Below are 24,142 nucleotides of genomic sequence, written 5' to 3' on the forward strand. Positions count from 1 at the left end.
TTGCTTTCTTTATCCTTATCTTTGCAGGTAAGAACAATGACAAAGGAAAAGACAGGGAGATTGAATGATATGAGATATTATTGCTCTCGTCCCTTATGATATGAGATAATCTTGCTCTGGTGTGACTTGTTTTGAAGAGGTATTCTCAGAGAGGAAGAAAACTGAGTATTTCGAGATGCTATGTTGAAGATGCATTCTCGGAGATGAGGAAGAGTTGGACATTCTTGCAGGTCTGCCTTGTTATGGAGAACGGAGGTCGACATATATAGAGATTTCCCAATAGCAAGTGGTGGTGTCGTGCCTTTACTCTTGTCAGCAACTGTGGTGTAATTAGAACAGTAAGATTTACGCGTTTTCAACTTTGTCAGAGATCTTTAACAAAGTTGCACGCGATATCAGAAAAACCTAAGATTGCTTGTGAAAAATGCCAACGAACTTTATTCAGGAAAATCTGGTTTTTGAAATTCGGAGAGCGGTGTCTTTTCAATCTCTAAACAAGTGGCTCTGTTGCCTCTTCTTTTATATAGACATCAATTATATTCAAGAGTATGCTCAGAAAGTTGCTGCCTGTACAAATTTTCCCCTTCTTGTACTTCTGAGATTTTAATTGACCTCCTTTTTTTTTCATCATTTCTGAAAATGGCTTGCCCATCTAACATTTGCTTAGATTTGAGTCTTATGAGTGATATAGACGAGCAGCGTCAGGATAACATATGGCACCCGTCCTTCTTATCTTCTAATGGCCATCTTACAGTTGGGGACTCTGTGATGAAGAATAACATAACTGCTACTGTGGTAGCTAGGAATCTTCACACTCCAAATGATAACAAAATCCTTTCAAAACAGTTTAACGAGTCGGCCGTTCAAGACTTCTTGGCTCTCAGTGTTCAATGTGCGGGCTCTATATCCAATATGGGTCAACGCTTACTTGCTCAAACTCGCCAAGTTGAATCATTGATGGCTGAGGTGGCAAGTATTAAACAAGAGATCAGAGAGCTCAAGCACGAGAATAAAGTGTTACACATGCTTGCAAATAATTACTCGACGAGCATGAATATAAAGCTTGACCAGTTGCAGGAATTCGAAAGTCAGATTCAAAGTGATCACCAGAGGTTCGTTACTAGATTCCAAAAGCAACCGATGCCTTCCTCTTCTGGTGTTTTGCCAAGTACTGAGGTACCACATGATCAATCTCCAGTGCCTCCTCCTTCTTGGGTACTTCCGAGTACTGAGGCTTCACATGAACAACCTTTGTAAAGGCTACATCCTGTTTGTTTATTTTAACTCATGTGTATGTACATATCTGTAATTTCTCGGAGATATTAATAGATAAGCTTTATTTCATTCAGTGTATTATGCTAAATACAATAAAGCATATACTTCATTAAGATATGGTACTTTTGGACCAAATATCAATAAAATGATCTTTCTTAGTGTCTACATCATTTGAGTATTCAACTCATAATCTTCAATCCATATAGTTCTTTAACATCATAAACATCATGGATAAGATTCGTGTTGGTAGATTGTTCGATCTGCAACTCGAGACAATATTTCTCTCAACACTTTATAATCTTTCTTGACTCTTCATGAGTCTCAATTTAATATCATCAACTCTTCACGAGTTCTAATTTAATGTCACTGACTTCTTGCAAGAGATTTTATTATGCTGCAACAATATCATAATGATAGTACTCACTAAGGCAATTTATACCATCCATTGGTATTGAGTACATATTTTATGTTTTACTCTTCCGGGGTTTACTTCAAGCAATATGAATCCTTCAAGGATTTTCTATACTTCTTGACACATTTTCTTTTGGAATTTATACAGAACAATTTGCTCTCATGTATACTTGAAGGATTTACTTATGGAGATATGATGTGGGCGACTCACAACCCTTCGTATATAATTCTTCATTCATATGAACTTGTTTACAAGAGTATAATTTCAGGTTTCAATACATTGTGTCTATGTGAGTGTATTTCACTGTATTACAAATGCCCAATGTAACTTCCTTGGTTCAACATCTTTTGGCTATTTGTATTATATTCAAATATATAGGTCCATTTTTTCCACGTTCTTACAAAATTGTAATGGAATTGCATTTCTCCATTTTGGCCAATAATTTAGTTGACGAAAAAGAACGAGACTCAATATCAACACAGCTCATTGATGAATTTAGTAACTACTTGTAAAAACCAAAATTACCTTTGGTTATCATCAATCCGTGATCCCATATTCTCATGTGCATACGCATGCATAAAAGTTTTTCATTTCCTTTGGATATCTATTGCCTCTTCAAAGGCATTACACTATCTCTTCCAGGATAGTCGTAATTTAGAGAATGCGGATCATAACCTCTTTTTAAGCGTTATAGAGCTTAGATTTTAATCTCCACTTCCGGAAGTTGAGTCATTGGAACCTATACGTCTATCATGCTTCATGCATGAGACATCAATATTCCCATGTCCGCGGATTGTCCTTTCTAGGACGTGTATCCATGCGGTGACTGTCATGTTTCTGGCATGCAAAAGTTATGCTTCGGGAATGCAATAGTTCAGTAGTGCCATATTCTTCTTCTTTCGAAAGACTGAATCTTTTGAGTCTAAGGGTCTGCCACGCTTCAGGTGTACAACAGATAAATCATTTACTGCCATATTATTTTGTCCAACAGGGACATCAATTCTTGTAGGCACATTTGCAGCAAGTATATATGATTTCATCACTTTCGTTGCATCATTCAATTATTCCTATTTCATTTTCTCATTGATTGCTTCATGAATCAAAATAAGACAAATTATCTTCGTTCTTCTGGAACGGTCTTTTCTTATCATTTTTCTGGAATGATATTTTCTCATCGTTCTTCTGGAATGATGTTATTTTCTCCTCCTAATGGCGGGAAAACTGTCTTATCAAAATGACAGTCCGCAAACCATGCGGTAAACATATCCCCAGTCAAGGGTTCTAGGTATTGAATGATAAATGGTTAATCAAATCCAACATAAATTCTCAGTTTGTGTTGATGCCTTATTTTAATATATTGTGGCTGTGCAATAGGCACATAGATAATACAACCAAAAACTTGTAAATGTGTAACGTTTGGCTGGTGCCCAAACACGAGTTGTACTGAGAAATATTTATGGTTGGCAACTGGTCTCAACCGAACTTCATAATGAATTATGTAAAATGGCATGTCCCAATCTTGCAATTTCTTTTTTCATGAGCAGAGCGCGAGTAATCAATTTCATCCGCTTAATAAATGCTTCTGCTAAACCATTTTGAGTATGGACATAAGGAACTTCTGGTCCTTATTAAATAGTTTGTGGACTGAGACTTTTATGGCCTTTATTACAATTAAGTTGAGGCACTTCGACTCTTCAAACTTAAGGTACTTATCAAGGAACTTCATGTCCTAATATTTCTATATGACGGAACTTCGGGTCCAATCATTTTATATGATGAGGATCAAGAAACTACAGGTTCTGATCTGTTCAAGGAACTTCGGGTCCTTGTTGTATACTCATCGTAACAAAAGATAAGTACAATAAATAAATTAAAGCAATAGGCGGTAATTCTAGCCATAATAAATAAATTGCATTTGAGTAAATAAAGCTTGTGACAAGGGCTTTAATGCAGCACCATTCACATAAATCGAAACTTAAAGCAGTAGGCGGTAAAACCGTCCATGGTAAATAAATTGTTTTAAAGTAAATAGAACTTGTGAAAGTGTTTTAACCCAACACCATTCACATAAATGACAAAAACATGAAATATATATATTTTCCTTTTCAGAATGGTGGTTCCAGAAATCTTTGGAGAAATGTTGTGTGTATTATTTCCCTCGGAATCCTATTCACACACATGCGCACACCTAATATTAATAATGGGTCACATGCACCATTCAAAGCCTTTTGGCTTTTCCCCCTTTTTGTTTTATTATATCCCTCATTTCACTTCTGTCGGGGTACCCATCCAAATTGTGCTTATTTTATTTTTATTTTTTTCTTTTCAGAATGGTGTAGATGCACCATCTCCTTTATTTTATTTTATTATTATCTTTCTTATTCATTCAAATGGTGTCTGAAACACCATTCCATAATCCCTCCTTTTTTTTTCTTTGTCTGTCTCTACCAGTCTTAAACCCAGAGCTAGTTGGGTTGTTGTGGAGGTCGCATATAACCAATTCAATCCAAAAGGTTACCAGAGATTGGCGTTGTTCTTGCATGACCCAGGGAACATGGCACCGCGAAGCAAGAACCTCCATACAGAGACATAGATGACAGCGGGGTTGATGGAGGCACAAGAGAGGGAGGCTTATGTGGATTCATTCTTGCCATCACCATCTCAGACAATCGAGTATTCATGGGAGTTCTCGAGATACGTCGAAAACGATGTGATCTGGGTTTCCAAGTCTGATTAGATTCTTCTGGATCTCTGGAAACCTGGAAACCAGTTGTCTGGTACGAGTTTTCTTATCTCGTGACGACTACAGGTCGTAAATTTCAATTCTCACCGGAATTCGGTGGGGCGCTTCAAGCGCTATGGGAGATACAGAAAATGAACATACCTTTTATTCTGTGAGATTTTTTTGGCTAGCAGAGGTGGGAGATAGGTAATACTTCATCGGATTTATAACGTTGTGCTTTCCACTGACATAAGAGCTTCTCATGCTGATAACGTGTTGTAAAATCGATGGTATGTGCAGTGGAATAAAAGAAACAAGACACAAAATTTACGAGATTCTTCTACAGTCAGTGTGACTGCAGTACGTCCTCAGGGCAGCGATGGTGCTGTCATTATAATTTAGAATAATAGGAGTACAAAAGTAACTTTCTCTATTATCTCCTCTCCTATACTCTTCCTCTTTTTTCTCTCTTCCTCTTCCGTCAACTTCTCACCACTTTGGTGTTGTGTGGGGTTTGTGTTTATATAGAAAATAGGAGTCATATGAAGCAATCTTCGACATACAGTGGAAGGGCAACTTGCCCATTATTTAATTATTTGAGTGGACATCCATTGTTCGACAACATAAAACTAATTAACAAATAAATAAAAACTAAAAACCCAGGCATGGAGAGAGCCATTCGGCTTCTGTGCTCGTCCGCCTCGCCATCGCAAACCCAGCAAAGAGCAAAGTAGAAAAATTAAAAAATCAAGTTGAAGAAGAAGATGACGACGATGTGTTGGTGAATAAAGAGACCGACAAGATAGGTGGCCGGAGCCCACGTGTTTTTGCAATTGGGAGCTAAACGGCCTATGCTCTTATTTTTTTAGTTTGCTTTTTTTTTTTTCCAGATCTGATCAAATCATGATAGCAATGTTATGCAAGTTTCAAGAGGGAGAGATGCACCTGGGAGAGCAACGGTATGGTGACTTCTAAATCACCGTCCAACAGAACAATTCTCAGTAGAGAGAGATGCACCTCACCAGTGAAAAGTTTAACTGCAAAAATTCTGGGTATCGAGAGTTTTGGGGTGGGTCTCGGCAGTTTTCTTATTTATTTGATTTTTTTTATAATTTATTTTATAAAAAGTAACAGTGTTTTGTGGGGTTAAATTGTAAAACACGTGTCATCAAACTAAACAAAGAGACACCAAGGAGACATGGAATCCAGGACAGCAGACCCACAGCCTTCAAATTGAGTTGGGGTGTGTGTGGACGTGTGGATTGGATAGGAGATGGATTGTCTGTCCTCCCCTCCTCATACCCTTCTGTTTTGTGCGGTCACGGTTAAACCACTTCAAGATTTATTTTTTGTCTTATTATTTTTATAAAAAATTAATATAAAATGTTGACGTGACTTAACCGTGACCGCACAAAACATAAGGGCATGGGGAGGGTATGGAAAGGGGAGGGCAGACAATCCATCTCCAATTGGATATGTTATATTCAAGAAAGGGGATCATGATGCATGCATAGATGAGTTTAAAGGTGATGAGACAAGAAGCCTAAGTAGGCTAGGCCTTTGGTCATGGTGTGATAATTCCACTAAAGGTGATGAGATAGGATGCCTAGGTCGGCTAGACTTTTGGTCATGATGTGATAATCTTTTTATTTTGTAGAAAAGTCACGGATAGCATCTGGAAGATCGGCTTTAGCTTATGTCAGTCTTTCATTCCACCAGTTGAGTCGCAATTGTATTATGACATGTGAAGAAATGCTTGAACAACTTGTTTATACTATATTTGACCAATTCCGAAACTACCGAGCATCGGTCAACGTTATACCGTCAAGGACCCAGAAGAGTTTCCCTCCAACCAGAAGGCCAATCACAACGCGTCACGTGTCAACATCAGAAGCCAATCATAACGCGACACGTGTCAATATCGGAAGCCAATCACAACACAACACGTGTCAATGTCAGAACAAAGCTAGAAACTCTCTTCTATAAAAGGAGATCATTCTCTCACAATATTTCCTAATGTCATTTGTACTAAATCATTCACTTGTACTCACTAAAGGAGAGTTTGAACCTATATACTTGTGTAAACCCTTCACAATTAATGAGAACTCCTGTACTCCGTGGACGTAGCCGATCTGGGTGAACCACATACATCTTGTGTTTGCTTCCCTGTCTCTATCCATTTACATACTTATCCACACTAGTGATCAGAGCAATCTAACGAAGGTCACAAACTTAACATTTTCTGTTGTACCAAAGTCCCTACTGATTTTGTGCATCAACACACCTTATACTTAAAAAAAATATCTTGTATTAAATAAATCGTTCTCGACTTAAACACCATCCCGTGATTATTATTTTATTTACATAATAATATGTGGATTTGTTTTTTTGACCATCACATGATTATTATTTTATTTACATAATAATATGTGGATTTGTTTTTTTTTTCGAAGAATAAAAATAATATATCCTAAAAGTGTGTGCAATTTGTTCTTTTTTTTAATATTTTTAAAATAAAATATCTCAACCATATTTCTTGCTCCACATAAAATGATAACAAAAAAATTCACATGGGATATAATTTTTAATGTTTATAACTCAGATGATAGTGACCAATTTTCGTGTTTTGGACTTTTTGGCTTAAAGATAAGGTTCTAATTTTTCAATAAAGGAATAGTACATGTGGACCAATAAAGAAGGACAACGCATTATTAAAATTTTAGCTATTTTAAAATTTCACTACAAAGTAATTAAACTTTTAGTTGTACTAGTAGAATGTACGTGACATGAATGAAAATGAGAAGATTGAAATAAAAAAATAAGTGAGAAGATTACTAGCATTTTTCTAAACTATATATACAAACATACAAAAAAAAAAGCATTATTGTTTATCTATAAATGAAAAGTTTGGCTACTCTACGTGCACATGCGGGGGAATTAGCAATTAGAAAGCTCATAGCGCTGTTGCTGCTGCATCATTTGAAGATTGCCCCAACTCAATTTGTGAGTGTGCTAGTTAGACTGACTTTGTTTCTTTTCTTCTTTTTCATTTTTTTCTTCACAAATGCTCATTTAACATAAAATATCGTTGAATAAATAGGCAAATTGAACATGACAACTGCAATTGTTCGTACAATTCTTAACTATAAGAATTATGACGATTGGAAATCTCAGATCAAGACATACTTGTTGGCCGAAGATCTTTGGGACATTATAGATGAAGGCACTGATGAATGTCCTAAAACAGAAGATGAAGAAAAAGCTCAAAGTAAGGCTTGGAAGAAGAAGGATGCCAAGGCCTTATATGCAATCCAGAATTCTTGCGCAGATGAAACTTATCAACTTATCAAGAACAAAACCACGGCCAAACAAGCATGGAATACTTTGTCAAAAAGACTGGAGAAGCCAGGTGGACCATCAAATGAAAAAGGTACGTACATACATGAGCAATTGAAGGAAAAAAATAAAAGCTGATAAACATATGGCAATGGTTTTCCGGTTGTACCTTGTGGGTGATCTATGATTCTATATATTCTAATTTGATGAAGAATATTTTCACACATAGGCATTTGTGTGAAGGGAAAAGAAAAAAGAAAATTAAGAATTGAATGATAACATCTGTCATCTTAACATCAAAATTTTCATTTTCAGAATACATATCAGTTGGTGAAGCGTATCAGCCAGAGGTTATAATAGAAGAAACACCAGGTATAGTATATAATTTATATACTATACCTTGATCCTCACAAACTAATACTTGTATATAAGTCTATTTAATAGTAATTTATGCCACTGACATCACCGATAGACCTCGGTGCTATTAATTTGGGGTGGAGTCTCCCTTATATATAGTATATAATTTTGTTATATTTTCCAATGTAGGATTGTTTTGTATTAATTATTTTGATGCAAGTATGGGAAATATAGCAATTAACAAACATGGGATGCAGGAGCAGGACATTATAAGACCCAAGAAACTTTCGTGAAATATGTCAAGTCTAATGATTGGGATAATGCGATCAACTTACTTAGCCAAGATCCCCAACTAGGAAGTGCAATTGTTAAATGGGGTGGTACAGCTCTTCACTACGCAATCAGGAAGAGGTGCAGCGTGCACATTATACAACAGTTGGTGGAGTTAATGGAAAAGGAACACTTGGTAATACCAGCCGCATTTGGTTACACAGCTCTTTATTATTTGATACGTTGGTTTCCAGAAAGGGTTGAAGTAGCTAAATGCATGGCTGAAAAGAACCCCAATTTACGAACTATTTTACCGCCCCGGGATAAGAAGGCTCTAGTTGCGATCGCCCAAGCGAATACACAAGGGGAAAGAATGGCTCACTATTTTTATTCCCTCACTCAACCGGAAACGATAAAAGTTGTTGATGCCGCTCACCTTATTTCTCACGGTTTTCGTCTCCAAAGATTTGGTGCAACTTTCCCCCATCTATTTTTTTTTTTCTTACAAATTTCGTCTACATACTTACTTACAATGTTTTCTTTTCACATTTGTATTACATATAGATATTGCGTGAGATTTGATTCAACGTTACCCAAAATTGGCCATGAATACAGACCACAATGGGAATATCCCCTTAGCAGCATTGGCCAATAACCGTTTTGCATTCAAAAGTGGAAGGCCGCTCAATTTATGGGAAAAATTGATCTATATTGATTAGAACACAATTGCTTTTTGGTTTCTCATTGTATAAAGATTGATATGAGTCCATTTTGTTAACTCACTATTAGTATTAGTCCACTTCCGTGAAATTGGTCCAATGTCTAGAATTACACATCATCATATTTTATTTTCGTACCAATATCAATATACCACCAAGATCATAAATATGTAAATGCACAAACCCCTTAATAACTTAAACTCCCCCGTAGAAAAATATGGCATCTCTGTCTTCTTCTATATAGTTCCCTTAATTATTTTGTGTTCAACTTTATCATTTGTTTTTTTTTAATTTTGCGTTCATGTTTCTGTTTCCACAACAAAAATTTTCTTTTACTGTTTTTTCACTTCCCTCACCCACATGTCATCTCCACGTTCTCTCCCTACTCCCTCCCTCTCCCTCTCCCACAAAAATAAAAACAACTTGATCATTCACGATTGGAAAGCTCTCACTCCGACAGAAAGTGAAAGGCTCTCACAACTTAATATAAAGATTAGTTTAAAAAAAATGTTGATCTAAGATTGGAAAGGCTCTCACTCCGACAGAAAGTTCAATGGGTAAAATAACAGATTTCACATAAAAAACTTGGTTGAGAAGAATATTGCATTGAATTAATGATTGGGCCTGTATTCGAATCTTGATAGGTATATGCATAAAACCTCTTCCTCCCCTCGACAAGGAAAAACGTGAAAGTGATGAAGGGCATCTGTCAGACCAAAAAGAGAATCAAAGTCATCATCTCATTTCCTCAGGTAATTTAAATGTCTGCAATCCAATTTGGTTTTTGTTAATGCCATGCCAATGCTACTACAACTTAGGTTTGTATTCATGATATCAGTAGATAAATAGAATGTTTAGCAAAATACTTCAAACACACAAAACATAAACAAAATGGGCAGATTATAGTACCCTTTAAAACCGAAATAGAATAAGGGTTTTCTCGGATTTCACCATAATTTCACCCACAACCTTCCATTCTTCTTGGTCGAGCTTGGAAACAACCTTGATTCACCTTCCTCCTCCCCAATCTTCCACATGCATACACAAAATGGAATTAAAATTTCAAATATAGAATCCATCCCAAAACTTAAAGCTTTGATTTTGGGATTAAAAACACTTACACCGGAGGGCAGCCCACGAGGAGTGGATCATTTTTACCTCTTGGGTCGAGATCCAATTCCGGCAGGTTTGGCCGGAAATCCCGCGGTCACCGTTTCTTAGATCTAAAATTGAGGAAATTCGGCTACGAATTTGTAGAAACTATCTTGGGGTTTGAAAAGAGGATGGAAAGAGGATTGTGAAGGTATAATTTGACGGTCGTTGGTGACCGGTGACCGGTGACCGGCGGACGGCGGACGGGAGGGAGGAGAGAGAGAGAGAGAGAGAATGGGTTTCTAAAATTGAAGGCCATAGTTAGGTTAACCTTTAATACTCCTCCCAAATAAAAAGCGACAAAAAGAGAAGGAAAGGAAGGGAAATAAATTAAAATGGAAATGAAAAATAAGGGTAATTAAACTGACAGCATAAGGTAAAACTCAGCTAATGGAAAAATAACTGATAGGAGGGGAATGGTGTTAGTTGTAAATAAAATGTTTTTACTTTGCTTTTCATCAAATTTGACTTGTAATGCAGGAATGGGGTTTTTCCGAAGGCAAGTGGCGAATCTCCGCACACTTTTAGGTGGGCTACATTTGTATTCATATTGTTAATTGAATTTTTTTAATGGTAGTTTTATTAATGGTCAATATTATTTTTAAATGATTCTTTTTTTTTAATGAACATAGGAATTAATCGTATATATCAGATAAAATTAGTGCACGAGCTGGTCCATCAGTTTTTATATATCATGTGTAAAGCAGTGAGGAAGGAAGATATGAGTTATTATCAACGAAGGAAATTGAACGAAACATTATGTGTGGCAGTAGAACGAGGACATGTGGAGTATATTACTCATTTTTGTAGATCCACATATCCCGTACTTGAAGTTACGAACGAAAAAAATCAGAGTTTGCTCCATATTGCCGCTGAAAGTCGTCACTATAATGTTTATAATATTATATGTGAGTTTCTCCGAAAACAAGATAAAGATGATCTCGATAGATCCAAATATGGCCTTTTTCAATCCGAAGGACTAAAGAAAACAGTGAGGTTTAAGGATCACCTTGGCAATAATGTGCTACATACGGTAGCAAGGATTACCCCCATTGTCACAAATTGATCACATTCAAGGTGCAGTTTTGCAAATGCAAAGAGAACTACAATGGTTCAAGGTGACTATTTCTCTGTTTAGAACGGATTTTTGTGACTATAATTTTACTCTCATTTTCTCCTGCTCCTTCACATATTTTTGTTACTTTATTTACTCAATTTCAAAGAAAACAAAAAGAGTGCATAAATTACTCTTTAAAAATAAAAAATCAAAACAGAAATTTGTCGACATGCACAAGCATAATGGGAAAAAATTGAAATTAAAAAAGAAAATATTATTATTTAAAGGCGTACTATAATGTCATCTTATGTGCTTAACTATTGACTTTGGATTATGTGGTGTCTCAAAAGACAAAAGTTCAAGGATTTATATGAAGAGATAAAGATTTCAAAGTCACATCCATAAATAATTTTGTTGTAAAAATGCAGGAGGTGGAGAGCATTGCAGATCCCATAGATTGTGAATCTATAAACATAGATAATAAGACACCAAGAAAAATATTTACAGAGAATCACAAAGAATTGGGGAAAGAGGCAGAAAAGTCAATGAAGGAAACAACAACTTCTTGTACAGTTGTAGGTGCTCTTATTGTCACCATAATGTTTGCTGCGGCATTCACAGTTCCTGGGGGAAATGAGAAAAATATAGGTCTTCCTCAGGTATTAACAACTTTTATAGTTTCAGATGCAATCTCGCTATTTTCTTCAACAACCTCGGTTATCATGTTTTTGGGCATTCTCACATCACGTTATTCTCAAGATGATTTCTACAAATCATTGCCCACAAAAATGATAATAGGCCTTTTCACCCTCTTTTTATCTATTGCCACTATGATGATTGTCTTTTCTTGTGGCCTTTACATTATTCTTGACGGGAAATCATCGATTGTCATTCCAAGCATTTTGCTTGCCGCTGTTCCAGTTGCCTCGTTCATATGGATGCAATTTCCATTGCTTGTAGATTTATCCATTTCTACTTTTGGACGGGGAATATTTGATAGGAAGCAAAAAAATTTGTTTTGAATTGCTATGATATCTTTAATTAGGTTTGAATTTGCTACTTTTTAAGAAACTTGTAAAGAGAAGTAAATGTATGTGTTTTCTACTTGGCCAGTTATGTATGCATTTTTGATTTGATAATGATCCATGTGCATTGCATGCTAAAAGAAAATTCCAACTTCAATTTATATTTTTGAGTTTTCTTTTATGGTGAATTTCTAATTTGAGTTAGTTACTAAGAAACAATGTTTGTTTGTGTGATATTCCATCCCGATATTTATTATGTATTTATTTATTTTATACTTAGAACTTGATAATTACTTGAATATGAAAGAATTGTATTCTCCATCGTCAAAATATACAAACCCCCATTTCTTTCATCACGACCAATTATCTTATGAGTTTGAAGGTCTTGAAAATAACAATACGTGGGGTAGAAGTGTGTGGAACAATGAAAGATATCAAATAGTTGTTTTACTGACAAAAGATTACACTTAACATCAGGGACAAATAGAGCATATACTAGTGATAAAGTCGGAATACTGCATCATAATTCTTGTTCATTGGCACTGTAGCATATCACTGTTCATTGGTAGTGTCGTCATTTTATTTTGTGACAATTTTTTTTTTTTTTGGGTAAATCTTGAACAAACAATTCATGACAACAAAAACCCTAATTGAACAATTAAGGTACAACACTAAGAAGAAAAAGTGGACACAAAATTAAGGCTCATAAGTTACCAAAAGCGAACTGCTCTAATGTCAAGTTGAATTAAATATGGAAAATATCAAATATATAAAACAATATTTGGGGAATTTCTGATATATTCATTAATCTTCAAAGTAGAGTATTTATAAGAGTTACAAGTGGTATTATATATGTAGGTCTGATGTGGGACAAAAACTACTATTTTTGCGCTAATTCTTACTCATATAACTCGCAACAAATTTTGGTTACAAGTGGTATTACATATGTATTTCTGTTTGGACCCAAAATTACATCATTGGCCCATGCAATCGAAGCCGTTGAGTAAGCATAGCTCCCAACCATCAAATGGAAAAATGAAGATAATTTTGTTAAAGAATAATATTATGGTTTTTATCATAATAATTATCTTTTAATATGAATTATTTTGGTATATTCTTAAGCAGGATAAATAGGATGCGAATTATATCCCTAAGCAAGCGGTAAAGTTCAAATTTAGTTGAGATGTGTGTGGACGTGTGGATTGGATATGTTGCAAATTGATATTCAAGAAAGGGGATCATGATGCATGCATGGATGGGTTTAAAGGTGATGAGATAAGAAGCCTAGGTAGGCTAGGCCTTCATGGTGTGATAATTCCACTAAGAGCAAGTCCCCCAGACACTTCATTGCCTAGCACCCTATCCAAAAAACAGCCCAGCACCCTGTCAATCTGCTCCAGCCGGTAAAACAGCCTGGCACCTAGCCCAAGCCAGGCAACAGACCAGCCCATTTCGGATAGACCAAGAGGCCGGTCTATTTGCCAGGTGCGTGCAGCACACTCGCGACTGGGCGTGCAACACACTATCAAGTTGGTGACGTCCTTGAGGTTCTCCCCAGTCAAAATCCTGCTGCATTGGATGCTTTCATACTTCGTTGTATTTGGACCATGAATCATTTTTCTGGTCATAAGTATGTTGGCAACAGCTGAACGTGAAAAAGAAAGACTTCAATATTTTGTGTCACCTGAACGAAGAGAATAAGCAACTGAACTACCTACGAGCAGCCAAAACAAAAGAAAGACTGCTAACAGCCTCTTGCCGGGACCTTATGTGAAAGAGAAGAGCAAATAAGAAAATCCGAGCTATACCTATAGCTACACAAATCAATCGAATGCTGGACTCTATTGTTTTCTGCCACATTCCCTCACCAGGTTGAAGTCTTGGCACGTAAAGTCTTAAACAAACATGTGCATATACAGGTTGGTGGTAAGAGTGTTGTAAACAAGGACATTACACAATTTGTTGAAGTGAGGTCGAAAAGTGAAAGGTTAATTAGATTGTTAGAGATACTTGGGGAATAGTACAACAACAATAATAACAACAAAGTCTTATCCTACTAAGTGGGGTTGGCTGTATCAATCCTGAAATGTCATTGTGCTCGCTTATGTGCCACGTCTTCCACTACATGGGAGGAAAAAAATTGGTGTTTACCAAAGGACATGCAACATGTGACACTTTGCTTAGGGGTCTACTTAAGAATGGATAGCAGTCTCTCGTTTCACGGGAACAAAGATCAAACAGATCGTGAATCCACCACATCTGATTTTAAGACCAATGTGTGTAATTTGTTGATTGCAACAAGTCTTGCTTCTAGAGGGTTAGATGTCAAGGGGGTTGAGCTGGTGATCAACTTTGATACTCCAGATCATTACGAGGACTATGTTCACCGTATTGCAAGAAAGGCTGTGCTATAACGTTCATCTCTGAGGAAGATGCTAAGTATGCCCCAGATCTTGTCAAAGCATTGGAGCTCTCTGAGCAAGCTGGGACTCAAGCAGGCCCACGGAACTGTTTACAGGGGAAGTGGTTATAAATTTAATGAAGAGGAAAGATTGGAAAGCACTAAAGAAAGCACAGGCCAAAGACTATGGTTTTGAGGATGACAAGTCAGATTCTGAAGATGAAGATGATGGTGTCAGAAAGGCAGGGGGTGACATCTCACAGCAAGCTGCCCTTGCACAAATATCAGCCACTGCTGCTGCGTCTAAAGGTAGTTAGGCTTCCGTTCAGACCCCTGGCTCTGCTGCCCAACTACTTCCAAATGGTGGATTACCTGTTTCTCTTTCAGGTGTCCTTGGTGGTGTGACTTTACCAGGAACAGCTGTTGTGCCAGGTGTCCTTGTTGGACACAAGGGGGCAGCTTGAGGGGCAGCAATTGCAGCTGCCATGAATTTGCAGCATAACCTGGCAAAGATTCAAGCTGATGCAATACCTGAGCACTATGAAGCAGAGTTGGAAATAAATGACATTCCCCAGAATGCCCAATGGAGGGTTACCCACAACGAAATTTAGGGCACTATATCAGTGATTGACTGGAGCTGCCATTACTATCAGGGGTCAATATTTCCCGCTAGGCAATGTTCCAGGGCCAGGAGATTGCAAGCTGTACCTGTTTATTGAGGGTTGTAGTGAACAATCTGTCAAGAGAGGTAAAGCAGAACTAAAACGCAAGTTGGGAGAAATCATGAATCAAGCATTGTCACTTCCCGCCGGCACTCGGCAACGTTGATATCAAGTTATGTAAGTGAGAACTTGATTCCAACTTACATTTTGCATAATTTTATCTGCTTTTGCTGAACTTAATCTGACTCTCAGTTCTTGGTTTATTGTTTCTCAGTCATCTAACGAGTTTTATTTTTGAATTGTTCTAATGAATAGAATATTTTGTCTTTCCATATGTGTATCTATATCCTATTGATCTTCAATATTCATCTTACTTTACGACTGATATTTAGGATTCATTTTATTATTTACAAGGAATAATCTGATACATGTTGGATTTTATTGAGTAGCTATGAATTTGTTTTGTCTCGCTCTGCACTATTTTCAGCCTCGCTTTTGATCTTTTTTCTTCTTTTTTTTGTTTTTCATTTCCCCTGGCGCGACGGGACATTATGTGCATATGCTCGCATGTTCAATCTTTTCTCTGCCCTTACGAAGCTGTGCAAGAGATGCGGTCGAGGCGCGATATTTCAGTATAAAGGGATGTATGTGTTTCAGAATCTTCTAGCCCACGTTGTTTTCCTTTTGTTTTCATGTGGGTCCTGTGAATTCATTCATTTGGGTTCTTTCCTTGGTTCATATCCTTTTTTTGTTTGGGAATTGTTGGAGCTGATTAGCTTCCCTTCAAAATGGATTTGTTTTTGTGGCGTTGTTCGCTGTAACGGGTTACTGAGTTTCTTAAGAGATGACTAAACCTGCGCACTTCCCTTTAGTGTTACTGCTTTGGACTCTGTTCATTTTTTGATTGCCGTGATCATTTTATTTGTTGCAAATGCGTTTTATGATCTGAATTCTAACTAGCAGTCTTTCGTTTTTGGTTTCTAGTTAAGATTTTCAGTTTTGGTTTGTTTTTACGTTCTTTCGATTTTCACTAGCATGTGCTTTAGTTGGAAACAGAGATAGCACTCGTACCTCTCTACACATAAAGACATTGCCAAATCGACACTTACAAATTCTCTCTCTCTCTCTCTCTCTCTCTCTCACAAACTGATATAGCATTATTCTTGAGTTTGAAGGGATGTATGTGCTTTACAATCTATTTGTTGAATTGTGGCCAAGTGGCCAACTCAGCATTACCTTTCGGCTATTAAACAAAGCAAACGAAAAAAGGGCCAAATTACTAGATATCTTTTGGCTAATAAAAAAAGAGAAAAAGAGAGACATCAATTATGTTGTTCCTTGCTTTGTGATGATGGCAATTATGATGTTGGAGAATTTTTTTTTTTTTATTTGGCCTATGAAAAGCCACGGATGAGGGTTTTAATTAGAAGCAATTGCTGCTTTTGATTAAGGGTTGTAAGGCAGCCATAGAGCAGAAAACGCAGCAGAAAATAGAGAGCAAAAAACAGAGGTGCTGCAGCTCCATTTTGAAAAGAAGAAAGAAAGGTGATTTTCTTTCTTTGTTGGTACTCACTCTGTCAAAGTTGTATTTGTGTATTAGCTTTGAGCTTTGTATAGAGGAGAAATTATTCACTATATTTCCCTCTCTATTTGTTTCTTTGGTGAGTGAGAGTTATTGGGTGTATTGGGGGTTTTGGGTTGTGAGATTGCCAACACTTTGTAAACTCCCATTTGGTTGATAGTGAATTATTGGGTGAGCTCCTACTGCTTTGAGGACGTACTCCAATTACACTGACTGTTGAGGAACCTCGTTAAAATCTTGGTGTCTTTTATATTTTGTTCTTGCATTCCATTTGATATATTTCTTGTGGGTTAGTGTGAGTTGGTTCTAATTGGTCTGGTGCTGTCATAGCACAACAATTGGTATCAGAGCTAGGTTGCTCTTGGGTATTGTCTAGTTGCCAAAGATGTCAGATGGGCAAGATGAGAATCCTTTTGGAAGTAGCTCCGGGTTTGCAAGAACTACGGTGCAAAATGCAAAGTTCGAAGTGAAAAAATTTGATGGCACAAACAACTTCGGGATGTGGCAATGCGAGGTCAAAGATGTGTTGGCTCAACAAGATCTACTTGCCGCTTTGGGAGAGAAGCCGAAAGCTATGTCGAAGTCGGAATGGGAGAAATTAAATTTGTGGGTTTGCTCTTCAATTCAGCTGTGCCTTGCAAAAACTCAGAAGTATTTTGTGATGCAGGAGACATTAGCAAGTGTGTTGTGGCAAAAATTGGAAGACAAGTATATGACGAAGAGTGCAGAGAACCGGGTACACTTGAAGAAAAAGTTCTACCGCTTCCAATTCAAAAAAGGTACAAAAATGATTAGACACCTTGATGCTTTTAATAAGTTGATTGCCGACTTGTTAAATTTAGATGAGGATATTAAGGATGAAGATAAGGCCTTAATATTGTTGAATTCCTTGCCGGGCTCTTATAAGCATTTTGTTACCACTATTTTGCATGGTAAAAAAACTATGAAATTTGAAGATGTGTCAAATGCCTTGATGAATTATGAAATGAGGCATAGCGATAAAAATCATGATAGCATCTCTGAAGCTTTATTTATTAGAGGTAGATCATCGGAGATGAGGTACTATACTAGTAGGAAAAAATCACACTCTCGACCTAGAGGAAACTCTAAAGGTAGAAAAACCTTGGAAAGGGATGAATGTGCCTTTTGTCATAATAAGGGTCATTGGAAGAAAGATTGTCCTAGGTTGAAGACCAAAGGAAAAGAAAGTTCTGAAACAAATGTTGCTGAGGTTGAAACAGATTTTTTTTATTTTGCTTTAACCACTTCCTCATCATTTGATTGTGCTACTAAGTGGGTGTTGGATACGGGTTGTACTCATCATATGACTCCTCACAAGGATTGGTTTTCAAGCTTGAAAGAGTTTGATGGTGGTGTTGTGTTCATGGGAGATGACAATCCTTGCACAACAAAAGGTATTGGTACAATTCGTTTGAAGTTGCATGATGGCATGGTTAAAGAGTTTACAGGTATTCGGTATGTACCGAATTTGAAGAAAAATCTTATTTCTTTGGGAACTTTAGAAGCCAAGGGCTTCAAGTTTCATTCAGATGAGCAGACATTGAAAGTTACTTATGGTGCACTTGTTGTGATGAAAGCTCCTCGATGTGGCCATTTGTATTTATTGCAAGGACGCACTGTGACAGGTGAAGCATCTGCAGTCTCCGAAAATATGGGCACATTCGATTCTGATACTACTAGATTGTGGCATATGAGATTAGGCCATGCTGGTGAGAAAGCTCTACAAGGGCTTGTGAAAAAAGGTCTTCTAAAAAGTGCCACGACTTGTAAGCTTGATTTCTGTGAGCATTGTGTCTTAGGAAACCAAACTAGAGTGAAGTTTAGTACTGTAGTACATTAGATGAAGGGCATTCTTGATTATGTGCATTCGGATGTTTGGGGTCCTACAAAGAATCGCTCTTTGAGTGGTAGACATTGGTTCGTGACCTTTGTTGATGATTATTCAAGAAGGTCTTAGGTCTACACTATGAAGCACAAGAGTGAGGTGTTGAGCATTTTCTTGAGTTGGAAGAAAATGGTTGAAAACGAGACTGGGAGAAAGATTAAGATTTTGAGATCGGATAATGGTGGAGAATACACATCCGACCCTTTGTTTAAAGTTTGCTAAGAGGAAGGGATTGTGAGACATTTTAGTGTCCGAGGAACTCCACAACAAACTGGAGTTGCAGAAAGATTGAATCAAACCTTGCTTGAGAAGGTTAGATGTATGTTGTCTTAGTTGGGTTTAAGCAAGTCATTTTGGGCAGAGGCAGTTAATTATGCATGTCACATCATCAACTGGTTACCTTTAGCTGCTGTTCAGGGTAAGACACCAATGGGGGTATGAACTGGAAAACCTTCTTCTGATTATGACTATCCGTATTTTTGGTTCACCTGCTTATTTTCATGTGACTGAAAATAAACTTGATCCTAGAGCCAAAAAGGCTATATTTCTTGGTTTTAGTAGTGGTGTCCAAGGTTACCGGTTGTGGTGCCCAGAGATGAAGAAACTTGTAATCAGTAAAGATGTGACATTTGATGAAAAAAGTATGTTCAAAGACTCTGAGAAGAATGTGAAAGATGTCCAACAGGTGGAGCTTGAAAAAGTTGCCTCTGGTACTTCAAATCCTATTTCTGCTGATGTCGAAGCGACTACAAGTGAAGAAGTTGGAGACCATGAAGAAGTTGAAGAAGTTGAACTTGAAGATTTTATTCAAGTTGAAGAGGAAGTTTCACCTCAAGAGTCTATTGCTAAGAACAGAGGAAAAAGACAAATTACCAAGCCAGCTCGGTATAGTGACTATGTTGATTTTGCTCTTCCTATTATCATTGATAATATTCCATCCAATTTCGAGGAAGCCATTGAGAGTGAGGAGAAAGAGAGCTGGTGCATGTCATGGGTGATGAGATGAATTCTCTCTTGAAGAACAAGACTTGGGAGTTAGCTAAATTGCCTAAGGGCAAGAAAGTTATCAGTTGCAAATGGGTGTATGCCAAGAAGGAAAATGCTGATGAGAAAAGCAATGTGAGATTCAAAGCAAGATTAGTTGCTAAAGGGTATGCACAAAAGGAGGGCATTGACTACAATTAAATCTTTTCTCCGGTTGTGAAACACTCTTCAATTCGCATTATGTTATCTCTTGTTGCACAGTATGATCTTGAGCTTGTGCAACTTGATGTGAAGACGGCTTGCTTACATAGTGATTTGAATGAAGAGATCTATATGTGTCAACCGGATGGGTATATAGTGAAAGGGAAGTAGAATTTATTTTGCAAATTGAAGAAATCACTTTATGGCTTGAAACAATCTCCAAGGTAATGGTATTTGAGGTTTGATAAATTTATGAGAGGCCAAAATTATTCTAGAAGTCAATATGATCATTGTGTGTACTTCAAGAAGTTGCAAGATGGGTCTTTCATTTATTTGTTGATATATGTTGATGATATGTTGATTGCCTCAAAGAATGTCGAAGAGATTGAGAAATTGAAGAAGCAAATGAAGAATGAGTTTGAGATGAAGGATCTTGGTGAAGCGAAAAAGATCCTTGGCATAGAGATCACTAGAGATAGAGAAAAGGGTTTGGTCAGTTTGAATCAAAGACAATACCTTGAGAAGTTGATTCGGAAGTTTGGAGTTCATGATTCAACCAAACCGGTTAGTACCCCTTTAGCTCCTCATTTTAAATTAAGTTCTCTACAGTGTCCTAAAACTGATAAAGAGAAGCTGCAAATGAAAAATATACCATATGCAAATTTGGTTGGTAGTTTGATGTATGCAATGATATGCTCTAGATTGGATATTGCTCATGCAGTTGGCATGGTGAGTCGATATATGTTTAATCCAGGTAAAGGGCATTGGCAAGCAGCTAAGTGGATATTGAGGTATCTCCATGGTACTCGAGATGTTGGTTTATGCTTTGAGAGAGATGACTCTGGTATTGGTCATTTCGCAGTTGGTTATGTTGATTCAGATTATGCAGGTGATCGGGATGGAAGGAAGTTTACTACAGGCTATGTGTTTACTATGGCTAAAAGGCCAATTTATTGGAGGTCTATTTGCAGTCGTCTGTTGCCTTGTCAACTACAGAGGCTGAATATATGGCAGTTGCTGAAGCTATAAAGGAGGCCATTTGGATACATGGCCTGATTAGAGATTTGGGGGTTGATCAGAAGCAGGTGGAGGTGCATTGTGATAGTCAGAGTGCCATTTATTTGGCTCAGTATCAGGTTCATCATGCGAGGACCAAGCACATAAATGTGCGCTATCACTTTGTTCGTGAAGTCGTTGGTGAAGGAGAGATTATTCTCCAGAAGATTCCAACTAAAGACAACCCCGCTGATATGTTGACTAAGGTTGTTGGTGTAGCCAAGTTTGTTTACTGTTTGAACTTGGCTCACATTATGCCTATATAAAGAAAGCGTTGAGCAGTAGGAGTTTTGGAGTATTTGGCTCGGCATGAGTTGTTCTCTTGCTAGTGTTTGGGAGTGATTTTTTGGGTCAATTGTGTTGGTTGGCTTATGTTTTCGGAACTTGGCCAAGGTGGAGATTGTTGAATTGTGGCCAAGTGGCCAACTCAGCATTACCTTTCGGCTATTAAACAAAGCAAAAGAAAAAAGGGCCAAATTACTAGATATCTTTTGGCTAATAAAAAAAGAAAAAAAAGGAGACATTATGTTGTTCCTTGCTTTGTGATGATGGCAATTATGATCTTGGAGAAAATTTGTTTTTTTTTATTTGGCCTATGAAAAGCCACGGATGGGGGTTTTAATTAGAAGCAATTGCTGCTTTAGATTGAGGGTTGTAAGGTAGCCTTAGAGCAGAAAAACGCAGCAGAAAATAGAGAGCAAAAAACATAGGTGTTGCAGCCCCATTTTGAAGAGAAGAAAGAAAGGTGATTTTCTTTCTTTGTTGGTACTCACTCAATCAAAGTTGTATTTGTGTATTAGCTTTGAGCTTTGTATAGAGAGGAAATTATTCACTATATTTCCCTCTCTATTTGTTTTTTTGGTGAGTGAGACTTATTGGGTGTATTGGGGGTTTTGGGTTGTGAGATTGCCAAAACTTTGTAAACTCCCATTTGGTTGATAGTGGATTATTGTGTGATCTCCTACTGCTCCGAGGACGTACTCCAGTTACACTGACTGTTGAGGAACCTCGTTAAAATCTTGGTGTCTTTTATATTTTGTTCTTGCATTCCATTTGATATATTTCATGTGGGTTAGCTTGAGTTGGTTTCAATTGGTTTGGTGCTATCATAGCACAACACTATTATGGTTAGTACATTTGCTCCCTCAAACTTTGATTTTGTGTTGGTTTGTGGGGTGGTTTGGGAGTGAGGAGCTTAGAAAAAAAGCACCCATGAAAAAAAGCTGTGAGGGTTTTAAGTGTTTGGTAAACTGAAAAAAAAAAAGGGCTTATTTGGAAGCTGCTGTGAGAATAAGCTGAAATCAAAGGAAAAAGTTGAAGTTGCTATTTGCAGCTTTGGAAAACTGGTTTTTTTTTCAAAGCACACGGAGTTACAGTACTTCTTTAATGAAAAGACCCACTATCAGACTGTTTTTTTCTTTTTCCAAAAGCACATTTACAAAAAAGTTTACCAAACACTCTGCTGATTTATTTCACAGCCGTTTATTCTCACAGCACAGCCGCTTATTCTCACAGCAGTTTTTTTTCAAAGCACAGCAATACCAAACCAGCCCTGTATCGTATGTTTATTATTTTATGTTCATCATTCTCCTTCAACACCATTGCTAGTCTGAAATCTCGTGTGGGGCTTGCTGGTTTCAAACTTCATGTTGGTACACTGAAAGGGGGCACGGCAGGGAAGGGAAGTATTTACATTTTTATTTAAAAATCATATGGTAGTCTTCTTAATTTAATTTTGTGGCATTCGTTGGTGTTTGATCTACTTGTATCAGTTTTTTTTTAATTAATTTACCATAGTTATATCTAAACTACATATTAATATAATCCTCTTTATCAACCGAAAGATGATGAAAATACTATTTAGTTTTCTATTCCAACAAAAAAGATAAGGACAGTAAGATAATTTTGCTCTTTTTTTTTTTTGTTTTTTTGTTTTTGTTTGTTGTTTTTGTTTATGATTCACTTACATGTGCTTTTAACCTCTCTAATTTAAAAAAATAAAAAAGTTAAACCTCTCTCCTTCTCCCAACTCTCACGTTCTCTCTTTCTTCCATTTTAAAAACAAAACTAAAAAAAATTCATATACACTTTGTGTGTGGGGCATATACTAATTATTTATTAACAAAATTTTATTGGTCAACCAAAAAAGATATTAGAAAAGAAAATTAATGGGCATAAAAATGATTTAACACAACTTCTTCCTCCCATTAATGATACTCGTAAAAGACATTTAGTCATTTCTGTGTATGGTACAAAACAATGATTTGATAACAATTAACATGAGAAACATAACTTAAAAAAAAAAAATAATAAATAAAACTTGCTTCAGAAGATTATTTGCTTTGATTAAGGGCTGTGCTTGTGCTCTTTTTCTTGATAGTTATACGCATAAAACGTCTTCCTCCAATCAACAAGGATAGTCATATAAATGTTGAAAAACATAAAAGTGGCCAAAGTGATCAAGGGCATCCCTCAAACGAAAAGGAGAATAAAGGGCATCTCATCGTATTTTACATGTCTGCAATCCAATTTGGTATTTGTTAATGCCATCACAAATATGTTCCATAATGCTACTACAAGAATATATGAACATCTTTATTTTATATTAAATATAGTCACGTTGATTTAGGAGGTTGTATTCAATTGAGATTTTAATAGATTTTAGGGTTAAACTCTGTTTATTACCCTTATGTTTCATGGTTTTCAATATTTAGTACATCAAGTTTTTTTCATCCCAGAGTCATACCTAAAGTGTTAATTTTGGGACAGTCTCATACATCTGTTAGTCAAATTGTTAATTCTCCCATTATGTGATGACGTAGCGCTCATGTAGACAATGATTGGGCGTCACGTGTCATTAAAAATATTAAAATAATTAATTAAATAAAAGTTAAAAAAATAATAAATAAACCCATCCCATCGTCCCCCTCGCCCCCAACCCAGAACAAGAACAAGAACAAGAACCCAAAAGAAGAAGGAAAAAAAAACAAAAAAAAAAACCCCCCAATCCCGCCCCAACCCAGAA

The 24,142-nt window shown here is 36.8% G+C and overlaps 1 protein-coding gene, 1 long non-coding RNA gene and 1 pseudogene across 17 annotated transcripts in view; 2 read left to right on the plus strand and 1 right to left on the minus strand.

Annotated features, from left to right (window-relative positions):
* The window catches only part of LOC103417096 (DEAD-box ATP-dependent RNA helicase 42-like), a 98,099-nt pseudogene extending 82,446 nt beyond the window's left edge, over positions 1 to 15,653 (plus strand).
* LOC103454437 (uncharacterized) overlaps positions 7,175 to 24,142 on the plus strand; it is a 67,222-nt gene continuing 50,254 nt past the window's right edge. The window contains exons 1-9 of one of the 16 annotated variants that reach the window (XM_070816922.1): positions 7,175 to 7,412; positions 7,510 to 7,839; positions 8,061 to 8,117; positions 8,360 to 8,842; positions 9,736 to 9,843; positions 10,724 to 10,771; positions 10,876 to 11,361; positions 11,729 to 11,959; positions 13,451 to 14,381. In XM_070816922.1, coding sequence (XP_070673023.1) covers positions 7,521 to 7,839; positions 8,061 to 8,117; positions 8,360 to 8,842; positions 9,736 to 9,843; positions 10,724 to 10,771; positions 10,876 to 11,309 — 1,449 coding nt within the window. In that variant the 5' untranslated portion in view covers positions 7,175 to 7,412; positions 7,510 to 7,520 and the 3' untranslated portion in view covers positions 11,310 to 11,361; positions 11,729 to 11,959; positions 13,451 to 14,381. Of the gene's footprint in view, positions 7,413 to 7,509; positions 7,840 to 8,060; positions 8,118 to 8,359; positions 9,086 to 9,734; positions 9,844 to 10,723; positions 10,772 to 10,875; positions 11,362 to 11,728; positions 12,487 to 13,450; positions 14,382 to 24,142 lie in introns of those variants that run through there. The other 15 variants (XM_070816918.1, XM_070816921.1, XM_070816923.1 and 12 more) reach the window with 15 other exon arrangements.
* On the minus strand, positions 9,522 to 10,492 carry LOC103425026 (uncharacterized). The gene is made up of 3 exons (XR_011577908.1): positions 10,213 to 10,492; positions 10,001 to 10,119; positions 9,522 to 9,797 (listed from the first exon to the last, which is right to left on the minus strand). It is a non-coding gene; the product is annotated as an uncharacterized lncRNA (long non-coding RNA).

This window comes from Malus domestica, chromosome 17 (assembly GCF_042453785.1).
Source record: "Malus domestica chromosome 17, GDT2T_hap1".
NCBI lineage: Eukaryota > Viridiplantae > Streptophyta > Magnoliopsida > Rosales > Rosaceae > Malus > Malus domestica.